Below are 24,705 nucleotides of genomic sequence, written 5' to 3' on the forward strand. Positions count from 1 at the left end.
AGATTTCCTTAAGTTGCGTCTTCCGCAACCCGGGGACTGTCTGTATACTGGATTGAAGTGGAGTGTGGTATATTAGAAAAAACACAGTCACGTCCTTATGAGAGACTATCGGACTATTTTTTGCAAGCATTCAATGTCTTAATATTGTTCTGTCTTGCTAACACACTGCATGCTGCTCTAAGCTCATGGTATTGGATCGATTGGACATGGGCTTCATCGTGTTTTGTCATGCAGTCCACTTTATGTTTTTTCCCAGGATGGCGGGCTCCGTGGATGACCACAGTCCAACCATCATCCCCAAGAACCCTGTGCACATGCTGCACGTGGGACACGGCAACTCTCTGAGCGCCTGGGACGTCAGGAAAGTGCAGATGCTGTACGGATATGAGATGGATGCACCGCTTCCTCCTTTACGGCAGACGGCGCGGCCTGATCACCCAGCCTCAGGTGTGGCACTGAGAGGGGCGGGTACCTTCCTAGGAGCTTACCTGACTTTTCAGAGCTTCAGGTATCCCATACATGGCTTATCATATGAGTGGAGATTGTTTGAAGAGTCATGATCTTGTTACAGTCATACCGTCTTTAATCAAATATGTTGGTTTCCATTATGAATATTTGTATACAGTGGCTACATTTTGCTTTCAAGAGCCTGTTTGTTGAATCAGTTGACACTGAAATGTATTGTGTTGCATTATTTAACAAACTATCGAACAACCACCTTCATGTGATGGGCCCAATTCATGACAAATATTGCATTACGATTTTCCCAAAAAATCCATCAGAGGTGAATCTCTAAAAAGGCCATTTCTCAACATGTAGAGAATTAGTTGCCAATTTAGCAGAATGAACGTGGCACCATTCCTCACCAAATACAATAGCAAATCATTAGCTAGGAGAGGATTGGTGTTATTGCATCATAATACAATCATCAGCGGAGAATGGAGCCCACTAAACAGGCTCCCTCTATACAACTTGCCCACACTCACACCCACAAACGCAAATGTGCGTGTGGGGGACTCCATCCCCTATGGGGGTTCGGACACAAAGCCCAAAGCCACAATGGCTTTGCGCTTTAATCACAGCACAAGCAATGATGAAGCTGCTGTAGCTGATTATGTTTATCATGAAAAATAGGCTGTTGATAATGGCTCAAATGATGACGTTAATAATGACAATACAACAACAGCCGCCATTCGTCACTAAGTTAGAGTGACATCACGACGGCACTTGTGCCAGGCTAGATGCACTACGAGGCCACATGAAGTAATGAAAGCTCACCGACAGGTCACGGGACAGACCCTGCTGCCATGAGTTGGCTGACTGAGATGGCTGGCAGATGTACCATCTGTGCTCCCTACCTTGCCAACTTGCCTTATTTTAGCCATCTGGCACTGTGCTCGTTGTTGTGAACATTGCTCCTCTGCCCTCCAATTGCCCAGTAACATCCTTCATGAGCCTCCTCCATTGAGGCTGATCTTGACACCGCTGGTGCCAGTCTCCAGCAAGTCCACTCAGCTCCATATCCTCTTATACTGCATCAGTCCATCTCTTCTCCAGCCCGTGCTATGCCCATTTAGCCCCTCTATCTGGCTGAACAGAAGCTGCTTTGGCATGGGGTGACTGGAAATGTGGGCTACATGACCCACCCAATGAGCCTTGCCTGCTAGTGGAGCTCATTGATGGGAATAATTATTTTTGAGCTCACACAATCCAGCCTGGTTAAACCCAGGATCATAGGCAGGCACGCCTGAATGTTAAAAACCGGCACAGATGTTCCATTAGAGCGGTCCACGATTTGCAAGCAAAGAGAAGGGAGGGCATGACTGGCCAAGAAGATCTGGAGCTTCATGTGGAGCAACAGACCAGCTTCCACACAGCGTTACACACCTGATGAAAAGATGATGCCACTTGGCCGATTTGGAGTGAAACCTCTGCTGCCAAAATGTAGTTTTTCATAGGCTCACTACCCAGGTATGGAAACTTCTTCACCTGCCACAACTGCCCCCTCACCAATTGGGAGTTGAAAGGGTGGAGTATTGGATCATACATAATACCCAGGCAGGTGCTTCGATTTGTTAAGGCTGATGGTAAGGCACTACCTCTTCGTGGCTTGCTCCAGCTACGGCAGCAGAACCTCCAACTTCTTATCAGAGTGCAGCAACTACCAGATCATCAGTGTACATAACATGGTTGACCAATAGGGAGCCATCCCTTGACCGCACCCAGGCATCGATCAGCCTCCAAATGCATCTGTACCAGATATAAATTCCACTTGTACAACCACGTAAAGCTTGTCGAACTACATGATAATAATTATAAAAAAAATCCCTATATAGCCTTAACAGACTGTAGGAGCAAATGTTGTAAGCGAGCACCTATGAAGGTCAGCACGGCACAATGTACAGTACATCTCTGCTTCGCTCACTCCACACATCACAATGTACATCTCTGCTTCTCTCACTCCACACATCTCCATATATTTCCAAGCTTGGGCAAGGCAGCAAAACAACAGCAACAACAGCAGCAACAAAGGCTTTGTCACCTATTCCAATTCTTGTTCTAGGGATAGTTAAAAGGCATTTAGATGGAAAGGTAATTAGATGGATGTCTTAGGTTTATTGGGAATAACAATGGGGTTAATTAATTGGCTAAACAGTGCACATTTGCCAATAAGGATTGTATTGATGATACATGCAGTGCAAATTGAAGAGCAGAGTAATGAAGTGGGTTTAGTCTGTTTAGTGATTCATAAAGTATCTGATCTGCAAGCAGGATCACCATAGTCGAAAAGTGGTCAAATGAAAGCTTAAACCATTTGCAGGTGCAATCAAATGGAAAACAATGTTTGTTTCTCTATGAAAACCAGGATGTTTTTTTCATTTTCTTAGACATGTGATCAAAATGTGCTTGGAATGTCAGTAAACCCAACTAATTGCAACACTGTTCAATGGTGAAGGGAATTAAACTGGATTTTTGTTTGAATAAAAGAGCATGCTCTTCGTTTTTTGGAATTCAGGAGCAACTTTAGTGATGACAGTTAATTCCTTTGTCAAGGCACGTGGTATTTTTCTTCTCACACAGCTTAAAGGTCGTGATCTAAGCGTGGCTTCCACTCCAGCGCTGTCCTCCAGACAGTCTCGTCCCTTCACCTGATGAATGCCGCTTGTGTTGTGGCCGAAACGTCGTGATTTTTTGTTATTTTATTTTCACCTACGTGACTTTACCCAATAGAACCAAAGAGTATGATGACAGTTAATATTGATTGAAGTTAAAATGGTGTTGGAGATTCTGTTTGACTTAGTTCGGAGATTTATCTGATACTAGCATGACAGTGTAATCAGCAAAGATATTTAATTCTGAGTGATTGAAGTTTAATCTAAGATTGGTTAAATATAATGAGAACAGAATTGGACCCAGCATAGAACCTTGTGGAACACCCTTTGTTTTTTAATATTTGGGGTCGAGATGTTGTCACTATGTACCTTTTGAGAACTGTCTGAGAGGTAGCTCTAAAATCTTTTATTGTACTGTGTGAAAGAATTTTGTTGACCAAGTCTTGTGACTAGATTATTATGGTCAATGGTGTCAAAGGCTCTGACAAGTCTAGGAATAGTACGCAGCAGCAGTGACCTGTATCCAGGTTACTGGAGACATTTAATGCATTCATCATTGTTGTGGTAGTGCAGTGATCCTCTTGAAAACCAGATTGTTTACTGTGCAGGAGATTAAGTTGTTAGGGAGCAGTTTATTCTTTACGTCAGTATTTTTTTTATAAATATTTGAGTTACTGGTGAAAGGATGTAGATTATTCTATAATTATAAGGGTCTTATTTTGAGCCATTTTTATATACTGGACGAATAAGAGTGGTTTTCTATTGAAGTGGAAATGTACCTTCGATAATTGAGAAGTTGAAAATGTGTGTGAGGAATTTATATAAACGCAAGTAACTCGTCTTCTCCCGTGGATGACGATGTCTTCATTGATGTCAGCTTATGCAGTACGTCCACTTCAGATATGGAACTAAACGAGAAGTAGGGCCGAAGACTTTCACTCACATTTTTAGGGTTGGTGCATGAGGAGGAAGAAGTGAGTGATGTGAATGGTCGTGTATTTGGAGAAATGCTACTCGTGTGTTTTGTCAAATATATGTCGTGCTGATCCAACTTGAGAATTACATCCATAGACCAAGTCTTGTTGTGTGAACAGTATTTTGCCATCCAGAATTTTTTTGGACGAACATTTTGCTTTCCTTTGTTTTCAAGTGAATTGAACGTTTGCCCGAAGAGTCTTGGGTTATTTTTTGTGAATTTAGAATAGTTTTATGATCGTATGAAAATGTAGCGTTTCCTACTTTACGCGTGCATATATTTCTTAGTGTTCTATAGGTAATCCAATCAGAGAGGTTATATTGTTTTTGCGTATTTCTAGGCTATTTCTCTAGTTTTCATTAATTCAGAAGTGTTCAGATCAAACCATGGGGGACAATCACCAGTAACGTGGTGCTATAAAATGTGTAGTTAAGATGATCCAATATAAAAAAAACATTTTACTTTAAAGTATTGTTCCTATCAGGGAATTGCTCTAAAGAAAATGTGGAAAAGACATCATAGGATTACCCAAAACTTAGCAACAAAAACCAGAGATAAATGTTTCCATGCATGCGCATAATGTTCTTCCTTGTTTGTGTATTATTTGCTTCTTTTCTGCATTTTGAATTGGTCAGTTTAACATGTAGGCTTTCACGACCAATATCATCCAAAATAAAGGATTTATTTTGGGTTAAATCGCATGAATATGAATGTATCATTAAGCCCGCCACCACCTGACACTGTCATATCAACATAACAGGAGGAATTCTTCACAATTCTGGCTATCGCCTGATGAAGCTGGTTGTAATCACCAGCAAAACGTCGTACTCGAATTGTAAATGTTGTGGGTTTACTCTGCAACACACCGGTGTGCTGAACTAGTAATTAATTGGCACGTTATTTTGAATTGGTTAAGATTTTATATTCATCATGACCTAGGTCTTTCTTTAACCAGAGACTCTTGACCTCAGTAGACTCTTACTGGTTTAAAGTAATGGCACTATCTACCTATCTCTGCACAATAAGACGCAACCCGCCAATGGCATTGAGCTGCATTTCATTGTGAAAGGTTGTTTAATTTGTCATAGGTAATGCACAGGAACAATCATGCTCTTGTCATTACAATCATGTCGGGATTAAATAATACTTTTCAGCATCAGACTACTGGCTTGAGTGTGATTTGTTTGTGTTCACTGTCACCAGCTGGAGATGAACGTGGACAGAGCAACAGCGCAGCAGAGAGAGCCGCTCCAGTAGGAGAGCTCATTGGTGCCTGGAGGAAAAAGGTAACAAGGTGCACGTGATCGAGCAGTGCTACTTTGTGATGCTGGGGTAGTTTTGTTCGACAGCAGAGTTCAATGCCCTGCATTTTTATTATGGTTTTATAATTATTTATTCCATTGTGCTAGTGGGGATGCACACTGGCTCACAGAAAATTAGTTTTGAGAACAGTAAACCACAACACCTCTTGTAAATTTCTCTCTTGAATACTTTTCAATAATCTAGTCCATCCAGCATGGCCTTGTCAAGTGGGATTTATGCGGACGTGCAGTCTGTTCTATCATGCCGCAGCATTGGCTTCATGGTGAGAAAGCCGAGCCATGCAGGCACAGCCCTGCAAGGAGCAGGCCTTGTCCCAGCACATGGATCCGTGGGCTTGGGCCCTCATCCCCTAGCTTTGACTTTTGCCGGGGTCAGCTTTTATTATTATTTTAGAGCAGCATATGTCTAAAGTGAATGCATCATGGAACAAATAGTCTGTATTTTCACATTTAAAGGTTTTTTTGTTCCCCTCTGCTCTGATAAGGTGTCATTGCCCAAAATGCTCATCTGCCACATATTTTTTTTTATTTCAGACAGTTTTAATGAATACATTGCTTCATTTATTTGGGGTCTTCAACACAAATACATCATGTTTTGTTTTTATATTGCGCTGTAAAATATCTTGTGATTATACAAGTGGCAGAAGAAAATGTCATAGGAATGATGTACATAGAAATGTTCAATGGCTTAGATATGTCTTTATTTATGACATGGCATTGTGTAAAGTGCAGATGAAAATAGCTGCTGTATAAAAAGATAAAGTGAGTGTGAGTCCTGGACATGCGATGAATGCCCTGCTTCACAAATGTTTTCACTGACCCTCATGGCACTACAAGCTCTCTGATGTATAACAGCAAGATGCCACTTGCTGACAAGTGCTTACACGCTTTGCCATGCACTTGTGTGTCCGTGTGCATTTGGTTGAATTCACAGACCAAAAAAGACGAGGACAGAATAAAGCAAAAAGGTACAGATTTTTACCCTAAAACCAAGTGGTTTCCTCTGTGCTGGCGAACATCGTACAATGCAGCATGTCTTCGAAACACCAGGATAATGCAGGGGTGGTGTGCACTAGCATATCAATAACAAAACCCTGCTATGTCCACAAATACTCAATATATTCCATTTACAGCTGGACATGGTACATTGCTTTTCATAACATAAAAGTACAAATTATATATTACAAATTCCATATGAAAGAATGGTTAAAAACACCACTGCTGATTCTGGATCGCACAGTCCAGTGCTCCAGTAGTTGGTGAGGCGCGTGACATGGCCCAGCGATGGTTTGTTTGGCACTCATTGCAGAGGTTTTCGAGTCAAGCTCATGGCTGCCCTGGTTAATTCTGCAGTTGTATTCACCATAAAATACGTGACATCTGCTTCCCTATGGATGTTAATGGGCCCATGACGTTATTCGAAAAAGAGTAGGCCATGTGGGCTGACGTCATGGTCCAAATTTGAAAAGTTATACATTATTTAATCGTGAGACGCAAAGAGCAAAATCGCCCACTAATGCGAAAACTTAGCAGGGCCTGAAAAGTGTTAAGACTGAGTGAGGCTTTCTTGGCTGAATAAATGTAATATGAATAACTGTAAAGTACTGGACTGGGACTGCTTGGCATGTAATATGTAGTGTAGAGACACTGCGAAAAAGTCTGATTTTCTTTGCACACTGTTCACTATTTGAGCTTCTGCAGGGCGATTCTTTTTTTATCATGAGTCTCCACATGGTATATTCGTCCACACTATTCAACATTAAACTGTGAGGTGCCAATTAACTTGCCAACATTGTATTTAGGACAATTATTCCAACATGTGTGGAAAGAGAAATATGACTTTCCTCAACTCACCATTTTATTTTATATTAAGAATGATCGATGCCTATTTTTCCTAATGCATAAGAAATATAACAGGAAAATAACTTACAATTGTGTTCTTAAATACGACAAAAGTATTTTTGACAAATTAACTAACAGGACGTTGGCCGGGTTTTCAGTGTCACATGCAAGAAGTTTAATTAAATGATCAGGAGTTTTAATAACTGTTCCTCGATAGTCTTTCCAGTCAGAAGGCCAACCACCAGGGCTGTTTGTACTCATAGGTCTTAGGCCATCATAAGTTGTAGGCCCTGCTTTAGGCCCTCCATTCCGTATTGATGTAACAGCTGAGCTACGGTAGCACGGCCATCAGAATGTTTTTGTCTCATTAGATATTGCTCTGTACAAATTGACATAATCGACACATTGTAGCACCCTAATGGTCAGTTAACAATCTACTCACTTATGCTTCAGCCTTCACTAGTTGAACACTTAGCGACCCATTTTTCAAGCCGTTTCAATCTTGAGTCCGAACATCAGTTCGAAGCTCATGAAAATATTGCAAAACCTTTATTGTCCTGACACATTTTTCACTTAAAATGTCAAGTTCCGAAGTCAGTGCAGGTATCAAAAGTCTGTGTCAGAAATACGGAGGCGATCTTCTATGAGATTTTGATTAATAATTTTACAATTTGTTGAATTATCGCTGAATCCCATATGATGAAATGTTGCCTAACTGTTGAAACTGCATTATAGCTGTATGTCACTTATGATAACTAATTGTAGTGGTGAACGATCATTCTCTCTTCTAAAAATAGTAAAAACAATATCCTCTGATCCACCATGACTCAAGAACTCCTCACTGTGTTGTCCCTCTTGAGCATTGCGAATTAAATCATCAGGTCATTTAATTATGATGACATTGTTTATGACTTTGCCACAGCTATAGCTAGAAAAAAAATGTTGCTTGAAGAAATTAGTGTAGTGAGTGATTTGTGTTTGATGTATTTACCTCGAGTCGAATAAATGTGCTAATTTTACATAGGTAAATACATGTTTAAAGACTTGAAAATTGTAACACATACTTAGGCACTTCCCTCCTCGTGGCTTTAGGCCCCTCATAACTTTAATCTTGCCCTGCCAACCACTGCAAGTTTGGTACCTAAATAAAGATATTGATAGCAGTTCGAATCTCCCCAAGTTTCAAACGGTTAGCTTATATATTATTGAAAATATCCTGGTTTTAGTATTTGTTTAATGTGGCAGTGAGATGTCGAGGGCTGTGCGGCATTGGCACATCATACTCAAAGGGCAGCTAAACACCTGTTGGTGCTGCCCCTGAGCTTAGTAATATTGATGTTATAACATAACATTACATACTCTTTGGTTCTTTCGGTAAAAGCCACCTGATGACGGACACTTGTGTTGTGCCCGAAACGTCGTGATTTATTTTTTCTACCTACGTGACTTTACCGAAAGAACCAAAGAGTATGGATTCCTGCATTCACGAAAACTCCAAATCAAGACGTAACATTACATATATACAATTGGCATTTTGCATTATTAATACATTTTCCAAAAGTACTCGATGCAGCTCTTGTCTGCCTTTTATATCACCATTATGATCCCAGTTTACCTTCAATATTTTTTTTTCCAGTTGTGCCCCTCTGACAAATATCTTCAATTCACATGTTTTTTAAAGAATACAGATTTCAATCGGTGCATATTACTTGCTATGTCAATGTATCAAATAAATGGACATGAATGAAGGAAATTCAATAAAAAAAATGTGCAAAGCAGCATTTACATGTGTAGCGCTGTAAAATGGGCTGTGTACACTTACCTGCAGGGGCAGACACGGTCCAGCAGGGGTGGTCGCTATATTCCCAGCCCCAAAGCAGGAGAGGGCTGCGGGGTGTCCTAGGATCCCCCGGGACCCCTCCCAACAGGAGGGGGCTGCGGGGTGTCCTGGGATCCCCTGAAACCCCCCCTGGAACTCTTTGGAAGGTAGGCGGGGCCAGGGCCTGATACAGCGGGAGGTGTATAAAAGCCGGACCTCTGGAAGGGTCCGGGGCCAGTCCAAGACAGAAGCTAGACCAGCTAGCTAGTTCCCTGGGACCCCTAGCCCCGCTGCCCTTGTAAGGGCCGGGTCTGAGTGGGCCAGTGGTCGGGACCCGTACCTTGGCTGGGTCGGGTCAGTGCAGCCTCCCCTTGGGCACCCGTAGCCGGAGGACCCAGATCCTGTAGCCCCGTGATAGGGCACACTAGCCCGGAGGCAGTACCTCCCTAGGCGGTGGTCAGAAAGGGCCGTTGCCCTCGTGAAAGACTGTTGCTGTACTGCAGCGTTCATTGGAATAATGTGTTGCCTCTGAAGATTCGTCTCCGCCTTCCATAAAACCCACTACACATGAATTAAACTAAAAGGCAGAAAGCGGAACGTGGATTTGAGAACAAACTGAAGTGAAATATTATTTTGACTGTAACGCCAAGTGGTGTTAGGCAGGACACATACTTAAGGTGACGTCCACCATAGAGGTGGAGTGATAAAATCAGACATGGAGGAACTAGATTACTAAATCATAAAACCATGAGAGGTGATTATGCTTGGGGAGGCCTTCAATCAGTGTATCGATCCTGACCATTGATTTTCATTATAAGTACATTACCTTTCGATTTAAAGCTTTCGTGACTGCAATGATTAATCTTCTTTGGTTCTTTCGGGACGACAGTGCTCCAATGAGCGTTGTTAAGATTCGTAGCGTCCTCTCACCGAGCTTAAAAAGACGCTACGAATCTTAACAACGCTCATTGGAGCACTGTCGTCCCGACAGTTCTGTTCTTTCACCTGATGAAGGCTGCTTATGTTGTGACCGAAACGTCGTGAGAATTTTATTGTCTTATTTTATTTTATTATTTTATTCTCATTCTACGTGACCTTACCGAAAGAACCAAAGAAGAAGTACATTACCGTATAGGTGCATATCATGGATTAATAATATATGACTATTTCATTATTATCTTAACATAAAGCATTGTAATTTAAAGCTTTCGTGACTGCAGTAATTCATATTCTTAGCTCTTTCGGTAAAGTCACGTTGAAGGGAAACAATAAAATAATAAGATATATATTGTTTCCCTTCAACGTGACTTTACCGAAAGAGCTAAGAATATAAAGCATTGTAGGCTTTGTAATTTCGTAACATTCATACTTAAGGGATTAATAGGCCACACAAGGCATCTTTAATAATCCTTTGATTTAATGGAAGGGCTCAAGACTCAATGGACCGAACTGAGGTTTCACTGCCCCTGGATTGCAGTGCTATAAAAAAGGCCTATAGTATTTAGCGTTATTATAGGCGCTTCCCACAGAAGTGGAGCCTCATGAAAGCATGATTGATATTCTCAGGATGCAATAGACCTCTGATTATCATGGTTGGCTACGTACGGTGCGAAAAAAGTTCAACATTCATACATATAATGGGCACTTCTCAGACTTGGCGCTAAACTAAGGCTAGTTTATGATTTTAGGCTGCAGCAGAAGCACCGGTATCCAATTGATGACAACCAATTGAGAATTAGCAAAATATTGTAGCTTAATAAATGTCCCATGCTGACCTGTGTGGCGCCTTTGCTATTACTGTAACACTTTCCAAATAAGTTTGAAAGTGCTCTGTCCGTCTATCTTTAATATGGGGTCACAACAACTCTTGTAAAGATGTTTCAATGAATGAAATGTAAGTCATGATGCTATCAGAGATTTGCCCTCGAGAAAACTGTCCAAGTTGATGAAAGGGTTGTCAGAACTCGGAACTAAATAAACAACAACGCTAAATATAAAAGCCCATTCAGTCAAGTAACCTGATGACGTCATTACTCGCAACGTTTTCGGGAGACGGTCAGATGGCGTGTAACGTCATGCAGCATGTGACGTCGTCCCGTATGACTCATCAGCCATAATTATCAATCCACTGCTAGATGAAGGCCACCATAATCCTACGATGTAACAATTCACCCAGCACCTGCGCACAAGTGGATGTAATCACTCCATCTCCACGGTGCTTGTACTCTTAGGCGCGTTCCCTTCTTTGTCTGCCACAATGCCATTTTCGACCGCTGGCCATCATACCCTCAAGCATCGTGTGTCGAACGAGTATTTCTTGATCGTCAACATTGTCTTTAACCTCTATATACGCTCTCTCATGTAATTTCGAGTGTGCATCTTTCTCCAAGCTTAAATAAACACTTTTCAGTTTTACACACTTTCCATTCTTTGCAGAATTTTTATTTCTATGTCAATGTCTATGCAGGTAGTGTGTATCAAATATCCGTAGATAACGCATGTTTATTCCTTGTTTTTACTCAGGCAGGTGACATCCCGAGCTCCAACATCGTATCACAATATGCCAATGCGGTTTTCATTGGTTTGAACAAACTGGGGCAGTGCCACCTTAAATGCAGGCTCCAGTGTTTTTCAGGTTCCTGATGAAGATCCAACATAGCACTGATGCCTCGTGCTTAACCTATAGACCTTGCAATGCCATCATCCAGGTTCTCGTAATGTTCATTCACACTTCCACCTTTTTGTTCTGTGTAATTTCTGGTGGAAATATACAACACACAAGCCTCCTCAGGAACCTGATTTTGTTTTATATCTAAGTCGAATGTGCATGTTAACAAGAAAACATTAAATGTTGTGCGAGTTCTTTATCATCGAGTTATTGCAAAGAACCAACTAATTTTATTGTGCAATGGTTGGCAGAGGAAAATCACGAAAAAACGAAGGATCCAGTGAGGAAGGTCTTGCGTGAACTGAAGAAGTTCTCCAGGTAGGAAGATATTTTTTGCACCGCCTGTCCCACGCACTGGTCTCGGGTCTCCCTGACTTGTGACAAGCAATCGTGAGAACCATTGTGAGAACACGATGTCATGTAAACAGACGGGTGCCCTCTGCTGTGTGCGTGCGCAACGTGATTCACTCCGCGCACCTCCTGCTCAGTGCACTGGGCGTGCAGTGACCTTCCCATGCTGGCAGGTTTGACGGTGCAGCAGTGCTGACCCTGGAGTGTCTCTTGGAAGAGCTGACTGCTGAATGCTCAAAGGAGGAAAAGATGTTGCGGCACTCGGCCTACAAGGATGAGGGAGGGCCAGGTGCGTTGTAGCTGAACAAAGTTCATCTATACACTTTACAACGCTGTGGACAATGTGTTGGTGATTGTAAACAAATCCAGACAAAGAGTAGAAATTATGTATTAATGCTATCTGACAGAAATATATCTTTGTCCTAGATCTTCTTAAGAAGATCCTTGATTCTCCCAAATCGGAAGATGTGAGAATCCCTCTTCTGGAAATGTTGAGCAAGATTTTCAATGCTGTTGCAGTTCAAACGTCAGACGAAAGTAAGACTGCCAATTACCTGCACCTCCCTATCCTCCTTGACTCTTTTTGCCCATACACTCTCAATATCCCTGCACCCACTTTTTTATTTTGCTTGTGCTCCACTGGCAATGCAGCATCACCAAATTATATAGGTAGCAATGGTAGTGTTTCATTATTTTGTTTAAAATAGTTTAGACAAATGTTTTAAAACAAGTTTGAGATCAACAGGCATGAGATGCTTTGTGGCATTGCGGCCCGTTTGGGATGGCAATGGTGTCGGGAGGCCTTCATCCAGCAGTGGATATAGAACGGCCAATTATTATGATGACAGCATACAGCTTTTATTAATGTCATATTCGATTACATCAAGGAGATGGTTGTCATCATTTGTCTGAAATGTCTGCACTGCTGTGATAGGCTTGCCGAGACACATAGCCCATTATGAGCAGGGCAAGGGGAGATGGCGTGGACACTCATGCGTACCGCCCAATGTCCAATCCCTACCAAGATCATGCAACTTTGCAGACACCTGGATGCAGATCACCATGAGAATTAGCATTTTCAAGGTTCAGGTCCAGGGTGGCTGACATGACTCACTGTTATGCTTATTTAATCATGCGAAAGTCACTCCTCAAATGACCAACTGAGTGGCATGATCTGTATTTGCAACCCAGAGCAAGTGATGGAAATTCCACATCCTATTGGTAGTGGCCACCTTTTCAAAGGACAAGCAACTATGACGTTTCTAGTTTTAATTCACAAACAGGTTTAGGTAAGCGGCAGTCAAGATTCGAACTCGTGAGAGTGCTCATAATAAAGGTTTTTGGGTTAGATCGCGTTTATTTATAAATGTATCGTAACCCTCCACCACCCGACACGGCCAATCAGCAAAAAAAGTGTCACGTTGACAAAAGACAAATAATTCACTACTTTAGCCCACCGGTGTGTTGAAGAGTGAATCCACATTTACAGTTTGAGTACGACGTTTCGCTGGTAAATACATCCAGCATCATCGGGCAATTCGCCAGAATGGTAAAGCCCTCGCTTGCTCCCGGTTTTATATAGAGCAGCAGGGTGACGTCATCACTTAACTCATATCAGGTGCAGTGATTAGAGGAGGAGGGGGGGGTATTGTAATTATATAATCGATTAGTAATCAGTCATTGGTTTTGATTAGTAATGAGTTGTAAATTAGTAATTATTTAATCAAAATGTAATGTGTATTATTTAATAATACGCTTGCAGGCCGCACTAAGCCTGTAGCTGTCAGAGCGATTAAAGTTATTCTTGTTCCTCTCAATTTCAATGGATTCTCTAATTAGTCTTTGCCAGTAATAATTAGTTTTACACACCACTGCAACATTGTCAAAATCAATTGAGTGTCCTTGTTGACATGCATGTTCTGCCACTGCCGACAGTTGTGTTTGAGATAATTTAATATTTCTCTGATGTTCTTTTAGTCTTACACTGATGTTACGTCCCGTCTGCCCAATGTAGCAGCTGCCACATAAACAATTAATCCGATATACACCTTCTGTTGATAATTTAGGTAATGCGTCTTTAGTGCAAGATACTAGTTTTTGAATTTTGTGTACTGTACCAAATCTTACTGTAATGTTTTGCTTTTGCAAAACACGGGCTAATTTGTCAGTTACTCCTGAGATATATGGATTTTTTATTGTTTTAACAATCTGGTCGCTTTCAGCAGTATTGCTTTGCGATCGTGATTTGGCATTCAGTGCTCTGTTAATTTGAGCATTATTGTAGCCATTCTGTCGTAGTGCGTCTTTAACGTGCTTAATCTCTCTCACTAGACTCTCACCATCTGACACTGTTTTAGCCCGATGTATGAGCGTCTTGATAAGAGAGGATTTCTGAGCTGGATGATGATGTGATTCTGCATTCAGATAGGCATCAGTGTGCGTTTGCTTTCTGTAAACGCTGTGTGTTATTTTACCGTTTAGGCCATGTCCAAGCAAAATATCTAGGAATGGGAGTGTGTTATTCACCTCCATTTCCATGGTGAACTGGATGGCCGGGTTTTGTGCATTGAGATGATTTAGAAAATCATTAAGTGTATCTTTACCATGTGGCCAGACAACCAAAGTGTCATCCACATATCTAAACCAAAAGGATGGTTTTAATGTGCTCGAGGCAAGTGCTCTTATTTCAAAGTTTTCCATGTACAAATTTGCTATAGCAGGGGATAAAGGAGAACCCATTGCTGCTCCTTCCTTTTGTTTAAAGAAATCCCCTCTCCATAAGAAGTAAGTGTTATTTAAACAATGGCCAGCAAGTTTCGGAATATCTTTTGGTAAACCGGTATTCTTTACTAGTGTATCAAGTAATTTAAGCGATTCGTCCACTGGAACCTTAGTGAATAGAGAAATCACATCAAAACTTACCAGAATATCATCAGGAGTAAGTTTAATATCTTTAATTACATTCACAAGATGTTCTGAATTTTTTATGAATGAATATGTCCTACCGATGTAGGGCTGTATTTGTTTGGTTATATATTTTGCTAATTGATATGTGGCAGAGCCAATTGTACTGACTATGGGTCGTAATGGGATGCCGATTTTATGAATCTTTGGTAGCCCATAGAGTCTAGGTGGTTTTGAGGTCCTTGGCTTAATTTGGTATTGCTCATTTTTAGGGATTAATGAATTTGCAATTATTGCAGTGGTCTTACGTTCTAAAATATTAGTTGGATCTCGTTTAATTTTAATGTAGGTACTTTCCTCTAGTAAATTTCTAATTTTATTATCATAATCGGCTCGTGCACTCTCTCTCTCTCGTGAGAGTGCACTGGTAGGCAAAACGCTTTAACCACAGCACCACTGCCAAATATCCTGTCATATATTCTAATAAAATAATTTTTTTACATTGTTCAAAAATGTTGACTTTTTATAAAATAATGTCACTTATCCAGGTCAAGCTGCAATATGGTTATTGGTAACATATAGTGGTATTAACACTGTCATATTAACATGTATATATGGTAATATTCACTTTTTATTCATTATTGTTACGTTACAGATGTGCGATATATATGAGATGGATGTATGTCCATGTGAATATGTTGTGAATGTAGAATGTTACATTTTCAGAATCAAAAGTCCACAAATCTGGAGACATTGCAGGTGACCCTTCAGAGGAAGTTGTGCAGTGGCCCAAACACAAGGATGGCAATGTGTACATCCCCTACAATGTCTCTATCGCATTCAGTGAGTGCAACGCGTGACACTTGATTTATACTGGGTTACGTTACCTGTGTCTGCTGGTGCCATGCTGTGTTACGTTACCTGTGTCTGCTGGTGTTGGGGTGGGTTATGTTCCCTGTATCTGCTGGTGCTAGGCTGGGTTACGTTACCTGTGTCTGCTGGTGCTAGGCTGTGTTACGTTAGCTGTGTCTGCTGGTGTTGGGGTGGGTTATGTTCCCTGTGTCTGCTGGTGTTGGGGTTGGTTACGTTCCCTGTGTCAGCTGGTGCTAGGCTCAAGTGACATAAAGAGGAACACATGGAGCACGGCACAAGCACAAAATAGACATCTCATTTACTCTTCTTTGATTCTTTCGGTAAAGTCACGTAGAATGAGAATAAAATAATAAAATAACACAATAAAATTATCACGACGTTTCGGCCACAACGCAAGCGGCCGTCTTCAGGTGAAAGGTACAGACCTGTCATCCACGGGCGCTTGCGTTGTGGCCGAAACGTCCTTAGAATTTTATTGTGTTATTTTATTATTTTATTCTCATTCTATGTGACTTTACCGAAAGAACCAAAGAAGATAAATCCTTGCAGTCACGAAAGCTTTAAACCTCATTTACTGTTAACAAAGATAAGTGGGCTTGGGTAGGACACATCATGGCTAAAACAGATGAAGGTCAATGGAAGGGACTGGTGAGTGCCAGCCAAAGAAGGGAACGAGATTATTACCAATGCGGCGAATGAGCGATAAGATCAGCTTGTGCAGGAAGGGTATCGATTGTGTCATAGCAGGACCATTTGGGATGGTATCTGCATGGAACCTTCATCTAACAGTGGATCTGTTATGGCTGATTATTATGAAACTTCGATTAAACATGTATTTAAATATTGAATTACTGCTTTGTGTTTGAATGCATGTAAAATGTGATTACCTAATATATACATCAATGTCATTACATTTCAGATCGCTCTGAAAAAAATGTAATTGAAAATGCCATCCAGGAGTTTCAGCGGAAGACGTGTGTACACTTTATTCCAAGAATTCGGGAGCTGGATTACATCAACTTTCAGGCACTGGATGGGTGAGTGGATGTGCATTAGTCCTGTGAGTGAATATGTAGCCTGTGTGCGTCCATGGTAAGTGGTGCTCCTAGTAGCACAGTTGGCTAGGTACAGTGTGAAAGAAGTTCAACATACATACATCTGCATGCAAGCATGTGTGCTTTAAGGGTGAGTGTAATTACATCTGTCCAAGCACTTGCATAAAAACAAAGATATGAAAATAATGACCCGATACAATTAGTGTATGCTTATGTCACCGAGCACCAAGTGTTATATTTTATAATTTTGATGATTGATGTTACTGATCATAGTTCAAATTTAAAAATATTATTAGACTATATAATCTTGGATGTGGCTGTATGAACCGTGAGATACCGGAATCAAGTGAGAAGTGAAAGTGGATCTATAGTTAGAGTTTAGAGTTTATTTTAAATTGTGACATGGATGGCTGTGTAGCCAATTTTCTGGCTGTTTTAAACGTGAGATACATGGTACTGCGGGACTATCGCAGCAGCTACAACAAAGCAAAACAAAACGTCAACGTTGCAGAAAACGAGTACAGGGTCCTTAAGGAATATTGCACAACTTGCAAACAAGGTATTTCACATTATTGGTTCTTTCGGTAAAGTCATGTAGAAGGGAAATAATAAAATAATAAAAAATAAAACAATAACATTCTCACGTTTCTATTGCAACACAAGCAATCATCATCAGGTGTGAAAACCACAGCAAGAAAATTCGAAAAAAGTATTTCACGGTTGCAAACGAGACACACGCAGATAAAAACTGTAAATGTAATATAAGTCTAACAGTAACATAAACACACACACATCGAAAAAGACCATACAAACATGTGGGAGCCAGAGATTCCAGAAAAAATTATATACATGTGCAGGTAACTGCTGTATTTTGGTATACCTGAAGCAGAAAGTTTAACTTTGGTACTTATCAGCTATGTGATAAGTGCAGAAACAACGCCTTTTGTTAAGTGATGTTTCATCTTCAGGACTGAGGAAACCTGAGATTATTCTTGTTTATCCATTGGTCCCCAAGAAATATTGAGCAAAATATGACATTTATTAATTTGAGGTCACATACAAAGGAACTATGTTGGGTATTACCTCACTATACGTCACAATGGGTTTAAGAGTTCAAGACAAAATGCTATTTTAAGTTCTATGTTAAACAAAAATTACATGGAAAGTAGGTGATGTGCCATTCTTTTTTTTATTGAAAAGGCCACAGTTCTCAGCGAGTGCGGCATTGTGGGAAAGTTACGCTGTACTATATAATGCTGCACAACGAAATGACTCTCCGTGTCTCTTTAGTGTAATGTAGTGGCTGTGTGTTGTTTACAAGACATCCCGGGTGCTGTGTGAGCAGGAGCTGGTCGTTTCTGGGCAAGAAGGGAGGGGCTCAGTCTGTGTCGCTGGAGCCCGGCAAGGTGACCAAGGGCACGGTTCTGCACGAGTTGATGCACGCGCTCGGCTTCCACCACGAGCACTGCCGCAGCGACCGTGACCAGCACATCAAGGTCCACGAGGACAACGTCGAGGAAGGTGGGGAATAAACTAGACTAGAGAGTGAGTTTAAAGGATGACAGAATAATAGGAGAGACCAGCAGGGATAAGATGATGAAACACAATGGAGGCAGTTGATTGAAGAAGTTACAGAAATTAGGAGTGTAAGCGTAAACAACAAAGTACATGTTTGCGTACATATGAAAACAATGTCTGTCTGGCGATACTAGAATAAGTCTAGGTCTGATTTATTTTAAAATATGACCTATGCTTAGACAACTCTTAATCATTTACTTTTAACAGTTTGAGAGTCCATAGAGATGAATGTTCTCATTTTAATAATGCTTTCTGACTGTTTGATGTGGGGGTCACAATCTCTCCCATATCAATTACCTTCTATCAATAAGGGGTATTATAAACTTGTGTTACTCTAAAGGAATTACCCTACAGAAGACCTGGTAATTTATCAAAGGGTTGTCTAAAATTCTGGAAAGAAATCTTATCAGTAATTACTTCGCCTAGTGGACCTTTGCATGATATCACATACCACGGCTGATGACATCATATGCTCATGATGACCACGCAGGTGACATCAAGTAGCTATGTGTGACAATCTTGTTTATCATTCACTTGTTAACTTTAAACATAAATAGAGTTGAGGCCTAGTGCCTCCGTGGCAAGGTCTGCCTTGCCTGGTTTTCCTGCCCAAGTCCTCTCCCTTATCTGGAAACAGGTATCAGGATGAGATCACGGTAGGCACATGTCACTCATTGTAAGTGGCATCCGCAGTGGTGTGTGACTTCACACAGTAGCCAAAGAGACCCATGTAATTAATGGTGAGGTTTCTTTCCACTCAGTTTTCGCCCTTAATAGCAACACAACTGTATAATAACCCCTTTTCGTAATAAGTTATGAACACTGATAAATTCAGGCATTATAAGATTGGAATATTTTGAGATGTTGGTGTCTTGTTAAATGAAGAAAAATAGTTGATGAAAATTAAGAGTCACAATAAAGTGCTCGAGAAAGTTCAGGAAAGAAATTTGAATGGAATAACTCAGAGAAATATGGACTAATTAAGGGTGGTGGAAAGGCTTGTTGAACAAAGCTCGAAGAAAGATGTTGTGCCAAAGGCTAAGAGGTAGAAAAGGAAGGCACCGCTCAGTTACTTGAAGAAAGGAGAACAGAGAACAAGATGAGAAAAGTGAACCATTACAAGGAGGGAACTTAAATTATGAACTCAAGAGAGTGATGGACATAATGTGTATCAGTGTCTTCTCCGAGCACTGTTAAGGGGGCAGGCTATGTAGGAGTGGTTAACTGCATCTGCTCAGATCCACTTGCGCCTCACAGCTGCCTGGTAACACTGAGTGATCCTTCACAAGGTCTCCGAAGGCTTCAAAACAAATGAGAGATACATTTCAGTTGCATACATTATGCCAGTGATACACCAGTGATACGTGTCATGAGTTAACAATTGTCCTGCGTGGCATCTGGTGCAGCTGATCTCTGTCAGTTCAAGCGGCTGGAGTCCAGTGACCGAGTCTACGGGCTGCCCTATGACTTTGACTCCATCTTGCATTACAGCAGGTGAGCAGTGCACCCCTTCCATGACGGGGACCCGTAGCCAACTCGTCTGATGAGCATTTGAAACTGAATTTGTCTTATGTTTGGTAACATTGCAGAAATATTATTCAACTCGGAAATACTCATATATTATATATCAATTATCCTTAACACGTGACACTCGGAGATAAATTAAATGTTGCTGCCCCTATTCCTGTGTTTTTGATTGTGATACATTTGTGAGGAATTTAATAAAAGCCCACTTTTTCTGTTTATAATACTGTTTAGTTGATAAATTGGCCGAACAACTCCCCGTAATGTTCATGTTGGCAATTTACATGGGTCAATACGCATTTTACTAGACAAAAGGGGACATAACTGACCAGGGCCTGGTCCACTGTGGCAGCAGTGAGTGGTGTTTTACCCATGTTGATAGTTTTCTTGCCATTCCCAAGTAAAATAAAGTGGGCAGACCCTGGGGCATGGCAGTGAAACGATGGCCACCAGCGCATTGCCACCCTGCTCTGGCAAGTGAATCAGCTGGTTAAAGTGTAGAGCGCACACACAAGCTGTGTGCGCCTGCACTTGGGTATGCCTATGGTGCCACAATTCACTGTCATAACGATCCCATAAATACACCAGCAACTTGAGCAATGGGTTAAGGACAAAGATATGATTATATGCCCAATATCAAAGCACCAAGAGGAAGAGGTTAAAAATCTACGGCAAACAGACAAAAAGAGAAACAAATTTAGATCGCCGGACAAGGAAATTATGTCGCATGCTCACAACATACACACACAAGGGGCGTAACAGCCATTGAAGTCCAGAAACCAACATAGACCAAGGAGAAAATCCAACATCACAAGACCCAGTCGACCATCCACCCAATCACAGCAGCCTTGATGCCACCAACCACATCACGGTCAACACAACTGCCAATACAGTTGCAAAGGATCCCCCATAAATGCAACACTGGGAAAGGCCCCCTATGTCAACACACATTAGCTGAGGCAAGCCCCAAGAGAAGGCTCACGATACACTTGGGCTCACTCAGAAAGTGCCACCCAGGAAGGCATTTCGCAATAGGGAGAATATCTTAATGTCAGCCTCACACTTCCCCACTCTTGCGATAGGCAATAGGGGGTGGACTCAGGAATGAAGTGGCAGTGGGCAGACTTCACGCTGAGCTGTACACATACTTGTCCGCTCTGGCCCCACGCCCCGCCTCTACTCACTGGTGCCTGCAGCTTAAACCCATTGCCACGGTGCAGGGGAAATGTGTGTCAGATTTGTTGTCCCGTGTATTCATGTTCCCAGCCGCCCTACCATTGATTTATTATTCACTTTGTGAGATGTGTATATTCACATAGTGTTTATTTACATACTTCATCTGACTTGCAGGTTCCTTGGGAATTAAAACATCAATAAGACTGGGAAGGATGTAATTTGATAATGGATTATAAATTTAAATCATGTATTTTTATTTTCAGATGTGCATCCTCCATTGATGGAGTCAGTCCAACAATTGTCCCCATTAAGGAGACTAAAACTTCGTTTGGCCAGAGAGACCACCTCAGTACAAATGACGTGTTGAAAGTGCAGAGGATGTATGAAGAGGTATGTAACTGAAAGCAGGGTTTGTTTTGTCAATAAAATACAATTTCGGTAAAGTCACGTATAAATATAAAATAATAAATTACATAATAACATACGACGTTTCGATTGCAAAGCAAGCAATCATCAGGTACAAATGAACGAGAAACACACCTAGTAAACTTAGAAATATAATGCAACACAGCGCAGAAAGTCGGCTGACACAACAGTCAACACCCTACCTGGTTGATTACGTCCAAGAGAGAAACAAGACACAGAACCGGAGACACATACACAGACACACAAGCGGAAAGAGTTAACACAGAGACACAGAGAGAGAGACACACGCATGGGCACACAGAGAAACAACGTCTCTGTGTCGAGGCCTTAGGGGGGGGGGGGGGTTAGAATAATTAATTAGAATAATTAGCATGTCAATGTGAGATCCCACAATGAGAGAACCACCGCCAACGCTGCAAAAACCGAGGGGGAGACAGAGAAGAAGGCAATACTGAATCAAACTAACTTAGTAAAATTTGGAAATGTAATGTAATGCGACACAGAGCCGGTCAACACACAATTAACACATGGTCTGGTCAATTACTCCACTCCAAAGATTGCTCAATTAGAAGTTAAGTGTGAAATTTGGGAGATAGACAAGGCACAGACATGGAGACAAAGACAGACACACAAGCAGAGAGAGACAACAACGAGACACAGAGAAATTTGGGAGAGAGACAAGGCACAGACATGGAGATACAATAGAACCAAAGAATAATTCCTGCAGTCACGAAAGCACCTAATCGAGTTTGAATCGCCTCTACGGGGAGGTTTTAAGTTTGTTTTTTCCTCTCTCTGTCTCGTTGTTGTCTCTCTGTGCTTGTGTCTTTGTGTCTCCATGTCTGTGCCTTGTCTCTCCCAAATTTCTCTGTCTCGTTGTTGTCTCTCTCTGCTTGTGTGTCTGTCTTTGTCTCCATGTCTGTGCCTTGTCTATCTCCCAAATTTCACACTTAACTTCTAATTGAGCAATCTTTGGAGTGGCGTAATCGACCAGACCATGTGTTAATTGTGTGTTGACCAACTCTGTGTCGCATTACATTACATTTCCAAATTTTACTAAGTTAGTTTGATTCAATGTTGCCTTCTTCTCCGTCTCCCCCTCAGTTTTTGCAGCGTTGGCGGTGGTTCTCTCATTGTGGGATCTCCCATTGACATGCTAATTCTTCTAACCCCCCCCTCTCTCCCCCTCTCTAACTATTTAAGGCCTCGACACAGAGACGTTGTTTCTCTGTGTGCCCATGCGTGTGTCTCTCTCTCTCTGTGTCTCTGTGTTAACTCTTTTCGCTTGTGTGTCTGTGTATGTCTCCGGTTCTGTGTCTTGTTTCTCTCTTGGACGTAATCAACCAGGTAGGGTGTTGACTGTTGTGTCAGCCGACTTTCTGCGCTGTGTTGCATTATATTTCTAAGTTCACTAGGTGTGTTTCTCGTTCATTTGTACCTGATGATGATTGCTTGCTTTGCAATCGAAACGTCGTATGTTATTACGTTATTTATTATTTTATATTTATACGTGACTTTACCGAAAGAACCAAAGAATAATTCCTGCAGTCACGAAAGCACCTAATCGAGTTTAAAACACAATTTGTACCAAAAAGTTAATGAGCATTATCAATGATGTGGCACCTAAGAATCTTAGGGTCCATAACCAACCTTTTGCTTAATGTTGCAATATATGCACCCTTAACACAGTGTAACCAGAGAATAGCACGTGAAGTCATACTTAAATATATAGTTTTCTAGGGGTAGACAGCAAAGGCTGACTATACCTGATTAGATCAAAGCTGATCGACTTATAATCCTATCAGGTATGTTTTTATGTTTTCGAATGTGATCACCTTGTGCCAATGTTTAGTTGAATAATAACTTTTTACTCAACACTGACTGAAATATTAAATTGTTATTCTCTGTACAGCGCAGTGGGTAAATAAATAGCAGAGCTCAGTTACTACTGCTAAAGTGCAATGGGTTCAATGTCAAGAGGTCATCGTGGCCAATGCTGGAGAAGCCACCACATTCCGGCTTCGCTAATGTTGCTTCATCACGCAGTTTTGGCAAAGCCGACAGGCAAACACATGGGTCACCTTTTCCTTTCTGGCATAGTTACGCGGATTTCATAGGGCTAGAACACCACATGAATGGCACGCACTGATTCTACACAACCCCGACATCTACAGCATAGCATGACTGTATCCCTGTGCTTCCGCAACCCCGCCTACTTCAGCTCATTCCACAGCTCGACTGGGGCATACCAAGATGCCATACCCACGTGGCAAAAGGACCCTTTTCTAGTATTGCACAAAGCAGAACTTGCATGAGTCTGCTAAAAGGCTATCATTTTATCAATAGTAGATGTAATGACAGACAAACATTGTTCATGAGTTGGACCCATGAACTCTGGGATTTAGATATAAATTAGCTAAATAAACTGCTCATGTTTTAACGTGAGCTAGTTGTGGCTTCTGCTCAAAGGATATGATGCACACTACATGATGAATGTCCTACCCTAATAGTATATCTGTATTTGCCTCAGTGGCAGATGTATAAAGCTCTTTATTGAGCCAGGCTGTCCCTGAACGTCCTGTCTCTGTGTAGACAAGAGAGAAGCTGAAGATGGAGACCGAGAGACAAGGTGAGTTGAGTGTCATTGTTCATATATTTATGGTGTAAATGTTTAAAATTACACAGCACAGAGATGCGTGGAGTGGGAGACGTGGGGACACAGCACAGAGATATGTAGAGTGAGAGACGTGGGGACAGCACAGAGATGGGTGGAGTGAGAGACGTGGGGACAGCACAGAGATGGGTGGAGTGAGAGACGTGGGGACAGCACAGAGATGCGTGGAGTGAGAGAATTGGGGACAGCACAGAGATGGGTTGGACACAACACAGATGGATGGAGTGAGCAGAAGCCTTGTGTTGCTATGATGCACGGAGTGAGTAACTAAGGTGCAGCTCGTACCACCACATCAGAGCACAACATTGTCGTTTCCACAACCTCCCAATGTAAGAAATAGGAAGATAATGTGCCAAGTCAAGTTTATTTGTTTAAGCAGGAGTGAACTCGAGTGGCCAGGATGG

At 41.5% G+C, this 24,705-nt stretch overlaps 1 protein-coding gene across 1 annotated transcript in view; it reads left to right on the forward strand.

Moving 5' to 3' along the window:
• LOC116940965 (uncharacterized) overlaps window positions 1-24,705 on the forward strand; it is a 160,019-nt gene that overhangs the window by 126,042 nt on the left and 9,272 nt on the right. Inside the window, exons 21-32 of the mRNA XM_076056263.1 lie at window positions 257-447; window positions 5,293-5,375; window positions 6,346-6,379; window positions 11,992-12,058; window positions 12,265-12,380; window positions 12,518-12,628; window positions 15,722-15,838; window positions 16,788-16,905; window positions 18,269-18,444; window positions 19,908-19,995; window positions 21,465-21,591; window positions 24,220-24,256. Coding sequence (XP_075912378.1) covers window positions 257-447; window positions 5,293-5,375; window positions 6,346-6,379; window positions 11,992-12,058; window positions 12,265-12,380; window positions 12,518-12,628; window positions 15,722-15,838; window positions 16,788-16,905; window positions 18,269-18,444; window positions 19,908-19,995; window positions 21,465-21,591; window positions 24,220-24,256 — 1,265 coding nt within the window. The remainder of the gene's footprint in view (window positions 1-256; window positions 448-5,292; window positions 5,376-6,345; window positions 6,380-11,991; window positions 12,059-12,264; window positions 12,381-12,517; window positions 12,629-15,721; window positions 15,839-16,787; window positions 16,906-18,268; window positions 18,445-19,907; window positions 19,996-21,464; window positions 21,592-24,219; window positions 24,257-24,705) is intronic.

The sequence above is a fragment of the Petromyzon marinus genome, chromosome 1 (genome assembly GCF_048934315.1).
Source record: "Petromyzon marinus isolate PM22_M1 ecotype Great Lakes invasive population chromosome 1, UKy_Petmar_22M1.pri1.0, whole genome shotgun sequence".
Taxonomy (NCBI): Eukaryota; Metazoa; Chordata; class Hyperoartia; order Petromyzontiformes; family Petromyzontidae; genus Petromyzon; species Petromyzon marinus.